General features: G+C 39.7%; 1 protein-coding gene across 2 annotated transcripts in view; it reads left to right on the plus strand.

The window, feature by feature from the left end:
• The window catches only part of ADTRP (androgen dependent TFPI regulating protein), an 85,671-nt gene extending 78,167 nt beyond the window's left edge, over positions 1-7,504 (plus strand). For both annotated transcript variants that reach the window (XM_014459336.2, XM_023757407.1), the window contains exons 5-6: positions 312-463; positions 6,226-7,504. In XM_014459336.2, the coding sequence (XP_014314822.1) occupies positions 312-463; positions 6,226-6,257 (184 nt within the window). In that variant the 3' untranslated portion in view covers positions 6,258-7,504. The remainder of the gene's footprint in view (positions 1-311; positions 464-6,225) is intronic.
• Positions 7,505-8,970: the final 1,466 nt, after the last annotated feature.

Below are 8,970 nucleotides of genomic sequence, written 5' to 3' on the forward strand. Positions count from 1 at the left end.
GGGGAGGGGGAGAGATCAACCAAAGGACTTGTATGCATACATACAAGCATAACCAATGGACACAGACACTAGGGGGGTGAGGGCATGAGCGGGGAGGTGGGGGGGCAATGGGGGGTTAAGGACACATATGTAATACCTTAATCACTAAAGAAAAGAAAGAAAGAAAGAGAGAGAGAGAGAGAGAGAAAGAAAAAAAGAAAAAAAGAAAGAAAGAAAGAAAGAAAGAAAGAAAGAAAGAAAGAAAGAAAGAAAGAAAGAAAACAGCTTTTCTTCCTACTGTCCTAATCATTGTGGCTTGTCATTTTTTGCAGGGTCCTATGGATCTACTCTGAGACTGGTACTTGGGTGTATCCTGTGTTTGCCAAACTCAGCCCAGTGGGTCTAGCAGCCTTCTTCTCTCTCAGCTACATCTTTATTGCCAGCATCTACCTATTTGGAGAGAAGCTCAACCACTGGCAATGGGGTCAGTTTATTTCTATTTTACCTGCACTCTTCTTCCTTGCCCTCTCTCCATTCCTCCTAGAAACAAGAGAAACTAGTTCAAAGCAGAAAGCAGTGACCTTGATGCCTTTGCCAAAGACTCAGATGGGTCTTATCAAGATAGGCAAAGGAAAAGCCTGGGGGAAGTTCATACTTCCTCAAAGAACCCCATCAAATTATCTCCCCTCCTCCCATAAACCTTTAAGGCTAGAAATTATCTTTAGAGAATTTAGGACCCAGAGAGCAAGGTGTCACCATGCCTGGCATGAAAGAAATGGATTCAGGGTCTTCCTCCCTTAAGTAAGGGCTTGAAGGATACAATATGTTTAAATGTCAAGGTTTTTTGTTGTTTGTTTTGCTTTGGTTTGGTTCGAAGGAAATGACCCTTTAAGCTCTTCCAACCTCAGCAGTGCCTTCCGGGATGAGTTCCCATCCCTTTCCCATTAGGTTGCTTTTCAACCTTTAGTGAAGCATTTACCAGATAAGATCACATCCTGTACTTGAGATTGAAATTCTCATTTAGACAGGGTCTTGAGCAATGTGAATATGTCATCAAGCTAAGCTTTCTAATTATAGGTGGGTAGAACCACGTTGCTTCTTCATAAGAAAAAATAATTTTAACTTAGTTGATTTTAAAATGGAAAGTTTTATTCTCCTCCCTGCTTCTCCCACCACCCCAATGCCCAAAATATTATTTTGTTGGAAAATTAACCACCAAAAAGTCAAATTGCACAATACCCATGATTTTTTTCCTACCCAAAGAGAAGTACAGGCACTCTACCCTGATTTTGTATATAAGGAAGGCAAGAGTCACAAACAGTCCCCCACGTCACACACCCACATGCCATTCTGTTCTATCAAAATAGAAGTGGCATCTTCCACCCAATTTATGAACTGGTGTGAAAACATCAGCTGTGTATGAAAAAAAACCACAACAGTTTCAGAAGGCTCAGTACAAAAGAGTATATTTCTGAGAGGATATTGGGACCCTGGATAAGCAATTTGTCTTTTTCACATGTTTTCTACTTGTGAAGAATTTAACTGGTTAAGAAAGTCCCAAAGGTAATAACCTCCTTGAAAGCACTTAAAAAATGGAATACTAAAAATTAATCCCAAAAGCAGGACTCCAAATCACAGGAAACTCCAGGAAAAAAAATGTGTTGACATTTCAAATGTGTTGATATCTAATTCTAACTTATTTTGGCTCCTTGAAAATCAGGATAAAGATTTCTGATGCCTTCCCCAATCTATCTTTATAAAAGAAAAGAAAGAAAGAAAGAAACAAGTCCATCTAAAATTTGGCAGATAAAAATGTGCAGATAAAAATATATTGAGCTTAGAGAACAATAACTTTTTTAATCAAATGTATTTAGTTCAATAACAATTAATTTTTAAATTGTTAAACAGTGACTTTGAAACATCCATTGAATTAAAAAATGAAATTTTCACAATATTTAATATTATTGAGTCATTATTTTCAACACCAAGCTCTTTTTAATAAGCCTTGTTGTTTAAGTACTATATCCAATTTTTCACTACAATTAGGTCCCAATGAGCAAACAGGCCAGCATCACCATGTGGGCCTTCATTTACATGTGCATATGTGAATGTTTATATGAGGGATAAACTATTGTAAATGGATAGAGACTACTGTGTCTCTCCTCTCTCTAGATTTTAACTCCTTAAAAATCGAATGAGTGAAAACTCATTCATGCTAGATGGCATCAGAATAGGATCGTAATGTGTTAAATTCAGAACAGATCTTAATTACAAATGGTTGAATAGACATTAAAAGAGTAGATCACTTAAAATTCCAATGGCAGTGAACACTTTTAAATTGTATAAAACTAAACAGAGCTATCAGTACAAACACATGTTCTCATGTCCTAGTGGGCTTAAAACACTCTAAGGCTTCCCTCTACTATATGACTTGTGTCAATACCATTATATGACCTCTAATGAGGGCAGCTGCACATCTCAGTTGGGTTCTGGTTAATGCCTGCTGTGCCAATGGGCACATAGTATAGCATTGTCTAGGCTTGGACAGTCAATTGTGTGGATCCTCTATCTTGGGTTCCTCTCCAAACCTTCTGTTTTGGATCTATGGGAACACCTCCTAAGTAGCCACCTACTCTGTCCAAATCCAGGGCTAACCCTACTTTCTCACCTCCTTTCACAGTCTGAGATTCCTTGAATGAGAACAGAAATTCAAAGGAGTGCATTGGTGACGTGGTGGGAAGCACTGGTTAGGGAAAAAGCTCTGTGCCAGACTGCCTGGGTTCCTATTTTGTGCTTACCACTCACAGACCTGTGACACTGCAAAAAGACTTGATGTCTTTTTATTTCACTTTTCTCTTGAGCATCATGGAGAGAATATTAGTACCCACCTCCTAGGATCCTGGAGAACTCTAAATGACTTGGGTAGTGTCAAGGGCCAAGAACAGGGCCTGGCACATAGAGTTAGTCACTATTGCTGTTAATCTCATTCTCCTCCAGTAAAAATCAGAAACCTTCTTGTCTATGTAGATGTTCCAATCCTCTCCTTCTATTTTTTTCATAAATTACCAATTTCCCCAGCCAAGGCAATTAAAAGTAACAACCACCTCACTGAATGCAAATTGACAGGGATGGTGCAGTTCCTGAAGAACTTAATGAGTGAAATAGGAGATCAAGCTAATTCAAGCTAGAATTGTTGGAATCTCTGCTTCTGAAATCCCGAGGCCCAGTATGGCCCAGTTGGGAGTCCTGGACAATAAGCTGACTGCCGCTCTGGCCACACCTATTACATGTGGGAGACCTGCCATTTTGGCTTGGAAGCCCATGACCACTCTCCTTACATCCTTGAGGGATATGTTCTGAGGCCTGAGACCACAGATCCTTTCCCTTCTAAGGATAGTTTAGGAGCTGAAAATTCCAATCTGGCCAAGTGACATGGTGATGGTGTCTTGGGCAGAATGACATTAAAACCTTCCTCTAATACTATTTGCTCTAGAGCAATTTGTGGGGGTTTTTTGTTTGTTTTTAAAGGAGATTTTCATTGTTAAAAGCTGTTTAAAGGCCATATAGTCTACCTTCTTGGTTTTATCCATGAAGAAATCATTTATAAAGTCTGCCTTGCATGTTGTCCCTGATCATTTCATAACAAAAGGATATTATCATGAGATTACTCTTTAGGTATTTCTAAAGCTTTTTTTTTGTCTTTCTTGTCCTAACTTCTTCTCCCTAAGCAGTCCACTCTAGATTATTCCTTATCCCTCTTCCTCTGCCTCTGTACCCTCAAGGTTTCTCCAGCCAGTCCTCAGCTCCACCTACTTCCTGCTACTTTTGCACTGTGGTGGTACTCATTGGTGCTCAAATCTCATTACCCTAACACCTCATATCCCCCTAACCATCTGCCTTCTTGCCCTTTTCCAAGCCAACCTGCTGAAACTAGGTAAATATTCTTCGAATTTTCAATTTGAAGTCTAGCAGTAGCTTTTGTGGTTGTAGATACATAGGTGTAAATCTTTGTGAACAGTATTTTTTTTACTTAGCCCGTGTCCTGACTACTGGAATAATAAGATGTATAATTACATATACTATCCATAGTGATATTTATTAAAAGAATGGTTCCTTTACCATGCCAGTAGAAAATGTTTGGACCTTGCAGAAGAAGAACATTAAATGTTTGGCCTAAAATATCTCCACTCCTTGGTACTATCTAACGAGGATAAAGAAAGGACTAAAGTCAGGAGTGGACCTAACTCCCTAACTGCCAACTAGGAACTGTTCCACTCAGAAAAACTCCCATCAATGAAGAAAAGGGTGATAACAAACAACATAATTTCCCAATTATGTTGGGAATTCCGAGTTTGAAATCCATTTTGTGAACTTTGTTTGGGTAAGATTATATGATCTATTATTAAGTCAACAGTTTCCTTATCTCTGGCACTATGGAAACATGGTAAGAGAGGAATTCTGAAGAAGCCTAGAAACTGCTCAGCCCCATGAGAATGCAAGACTAAGGACCCACCCCTACTTGTAGAAACAAAAAGAAAACATTGTTTCTGTTATATTCACATCATGTAAGTCTCTACACAATGAAATGACTACTGGAACTCCACACTTTTGGGGCCCGTGCCTTCTCTAGCACAGTGGTAGGTTTGTGAGAATTCCTTTGTGCTCCATCCAGCTGCTTGGAGTTGGATGTGGGAGACTCTGGTCCAGTGGAAGGAGCCACCTGCTCTCTTCCCCCAGAGGAACTCCCACCACTATTTCCACTCCTGCTTCTGCTGCTTCCCTCTAAGCCTTCATGTTCTGTTGTGTTTCTTAAATGGAGATGGAGTCTCCAATCCTTGGCACCTGGGGTTGAAGGAGTGAGGTTATGATTATAGTTAGACTCAAAGCACTGGGGGTTGGTAAACAACATGGGTAATGAAAGCTTTAGGAGCCCTCAGAATGACGACAAGGGGAACAAATTTGAAAAGTTTATTGGCCAACCTCTTGAACCTGAGGAAATAAATGTGTTATTTAGCTGAAAAAATTATTCATTAATGGCCCAAAGTATATACTTCAGAAAAGAGATGGTGTTTGTACTTATAGACCTAATATAGATGACCTAATTGGGGAGGAGAGAATTCACATAAAAAATAAATAATAAGTAGAAGCATAAATGAAAAGAACATGAACCCTATAAAGCTGGATAAATTTGTAAGGCTTTGCTGGAGTGACTGGAAGTGGTTTGAACTGATGAGGATGACAAGAACAAGGACGAGGACTGTCCTTAAGAATGTAGAGAGACATGAATGCACGATGGCCATGAGAGCTGTTGTGATTAGGAGCTGGCTGTCCTAGAAAATCAGTGTGATGACTGGGCCACAGCAGGACTTCAAGTTATCAGTCACTAAAGCCTCTGAGAAGGGGAGTTCCAGTGACATAAATTAGGAAAAGATTTAGAGATTACTGTTAGGGATATCATTTAAGGGGGGTGGTGGTAGTCATGGTTTAAAGGGTAAAGCCTGAAATTAGGAGCATGAGGCTGCTGTGGTCCTACAGAACCAGATCTAACAGGGCTCTAACTTCCAGAAGGAACAAGAAGAGACTGAGTTGAAAAAATTTTCAAAGTAGGATTGGTAGCATTTGCCAATAGACAGGATAATGAGTTAGTAAAGTTTCAAAGCTTATGCAAAGATTTATGATCATTACATATGGAGGTAACAACTTGTTGGGTGAATGGAAGTCATTCTAGCAGTCTAAGGCTATAATTTCAGCTGAATAAAGACCCTTTAATGAGCTTATTAAAAACTAATCAATATGCAAGTACTTTTATTCCCAGGCTGATAAGTTGATTTAGTGAGAGGTCACAGAATGACCCCTAATTAGGTGAATATCCACTCTTCTATTTCCTCTCTAATTTGATGTGGTCTCTTTGTCTCCATATGCAAAGTCTCCAAGTTTGTTGATGGATTGTGTACAGCCCTGCGAACAAGTGGCCAAAAGCAACAGCAATCAGTGGTTCATGTGAGATATATAGAACCACATGAAGTCCAAGGGCATCATGGTCAACTGGCTGGCTATGAGCTAAGCACCAACAGGGGACAGCAGAGTGGTTTCTTGCTGTTGTGATAGTGGTGGTATTTTTTTTAGAACTCCTTGAAGGACATCCTTTTGCCTTGGAAAAGTCCTTGACTTTCCACTGCCTGAAGTCAGGGTGAATGTCAACCTACAGGGAAACCCTGAAATCTCTCTCTGTTCTTGTTTGCACAGGTGACATGAGGCAGCCAAAGAAGAAGAAGTGATTATATGCTGTTTTCCAAGAACTAAAAAGGAAGAAAACACAAGAGGGTGTTCTTTTCCCATCTTTTTGGGGTTTTTGTTTGTTTGTTTGTTTGTTTTTTTGGTGTGGGGAGGTGGTGGAGAATCATAAGAAAGTAAAAAGGACAGGAAACAATATTTAAATTAAAAATAGGGTTATGCAGGTAGCTCAATTTGAGGACTCTTGGGTTTTAAAAGGCCATGCAAAATTAACTCCTGCTGTCTCAGAATTTGTGACCTTGGTCTGAACTCTGAAGAGTATTGTCTGTGGTCAAAATCTGACCAGAACCCCGCCCCCCCCAAAAACAAAACAAAACAAAACACACACACACACACACACACACACACACAGAAAAAACAAAACAAAAAAAACAACAACTCATAAACTCAGAGTTAGAGAATGTTTACACAGAGAAAGAAGTTTGGATCTTTCAACATCTTCACTTTACAGAAGAGGTTGCCGAGAATGTAGATGAGAAGTTACCTGCATGAGGCCAAAGAGTTCGTGTCAGAACTGAGCCAGGAGCTTTTGTCTCCCAGATCTTTTAATTTCCAATCCTGTGCCGTGTTTTTAATAATCCCAACTTTCCTAAAAACAAGCATTTTCATAAGCTAGTTATTTTCATGGATTTCTCATCTATTTTTCCCCCTCAATCTAGACAGAAGTGTAGGGAGATTCTACCTGGTATGGTATAATGGCAAATTATTTGGGGAAATGAGAAAATCAGTTATAAAAATATTAGGAAATCTTTCCCCCTTGTGAGCAAGCATTCAGGGCAGGTATAAACACTGAACATAATGACATTGTCAAAATCGCTTCCGTTCAAGTATTGATTAACTTGTCAAATAAATGTTGTACATCTTACTTGGGGAACAGTCTAAGTGGGAAGTGATATGATTATGAGGACTGCTGAGATTGCTTTGGTACAAAGTACTTTGCTAAGTTAGTTTATGATTTAACAAAGCTGATTGTCAGCAAGCACATTCATGAACCCTGCTTCGATTTTCCTAATGGAATTTTCCAGGTCTGTTTTTGTAAAGAAATATGTGGTGGGTAAAGATAGTCAAATCTATTGGTGTGTCAAAGGCCCAGGGGCGTTGGGGTGTGGGCACCAGAATAAATTGTACTTGAGCTTCCCAACCAAACATGATACAGGAGAAATTTGGTAAAAATGGGTAAAACCTGGTAACACTGTGCCTGGGACCAAATTAAATCTTGATTGCTACATAACTGACCATTGTGCAATATCTGTTCCAACTCCAGAAATACCTCAAAAATACCTAGAGTGGTCTTGCAGGGTTAGGGAAGAGAGCAGACTATACAGTAAGGCAGCAGTAGAAGGGAAGACTAGGACAGACACCAGGAAACCTGCCTGATCCCTACTCCTCTACTCTCGTATAAATAGGAGCCTCAAGTCCTTCTGGATTGAGCTGGGACACCCCCTCTTTTCCTGTACCTGCTGCTTCTTGACTGCTCCAAGCACCTGGTCTCAGCAGGAGCCCAGAGCAGTTGTCACAGTGGAAATTCCCCAAATCTGAAGCCTGCAGGGGATCACCCAAATTTTCCACACCCTAAAGATGACTCTGGCTGCACACTTCTCACAGTCATAGTAAGCTCTTGGCTAGAATGAGCCTGCAGATTTCTATTTGTGGCTTTACTGTCCCTAGGACCAAATTAAGCCTTGATTGCTACATGATTGGCCATTGTGCAGTATCTATTCCAACACCAGAACTACCTCAGATTCATTTCCCATTGAGCACACAATGCTTCCTTGGTGCTGCTGTAGCTTTGAAAAAGAGAAGCAACAAAACACCCATGAAGAACATTGATTAAACATTCATTAAAGGGTATGCAGTGCCCATATCAGGCTGTGTTAAGCTATTAGTGTGTAAAAAACATACAAATGATTACATACCAACAATAATATTTTTTCAATTTTATTTTATTGTTTAAAGGATTACAAATAGTAGTACATATGTCTCCTTTTTTTCCCCATTGACCCTCCCCCCCCGGCCTCCCCTACCCGCCAGCACATGCCTTCACCCCCACCCCCCAGTATCTTGTATCCATTGGTTATGCTTATATGCATGCATACAAGTCCTTTGGTTGATTTCTTACCACCCACCCCCAGCCCTCCCCTGTCCTCCTGCTGTAGTTTGACAGTCTCTTTGATGCTTCTTTGCCTCTGTATCTATTTTTTGTTCATCAGTTTATAATGTTCTTTATTATCCACAAATGAGTGAGATCATGTGGTATTTATCTTTCACTGACTGACTTATTTCACTTAGCATAATGCTCTCCAGTTCCATCCATGCTGTTGCAAATGGTAAGAATTCCTTCTTTTTTATTGCTGTGTAGTATTCCATTGTGTAGATGTACCACAGTTTTCTAATCCACTCATCTGCTGATGGGCATTTAGGCTGTTTCCAAATCTTAGCTATTGTAAATTGTGCTGCTATGAACACAAGGGTGCATATATCCAGCAATAATATTTGTATCATGTCATGTAATTTACAACAACATTCACCTCCATGATCTCATTTTATCCTCACAAAAATCTTAAGTAGAAAATGCATTATTGTTCTCATTTTACAAGTGAATATACTGAGTTTCTGATATTGGTATCCCGATAAATGTTTTAAAACCAACTCTCTAGCCCTGGCTAGTGTGACTCAGTTGGTTGGCTATTGTCCTGT

The sequence above is a fragment of the Myotis lucifugus genome, unplaced genomic scaffold, assembly GCF_000147115.1.
Source record: "Myotis lucifugus unplaced genomic scaffold, Myoluc2.0 scaffold_107, whole genome shotgun sequence".
In the NCBI taxonomy this organism is placed as follows: Eukaryota; Metazoa; Chordata; class Mammalia; order Chiroptera; family Vespertilionidae; genus Myotis; species Myotis lucifugus.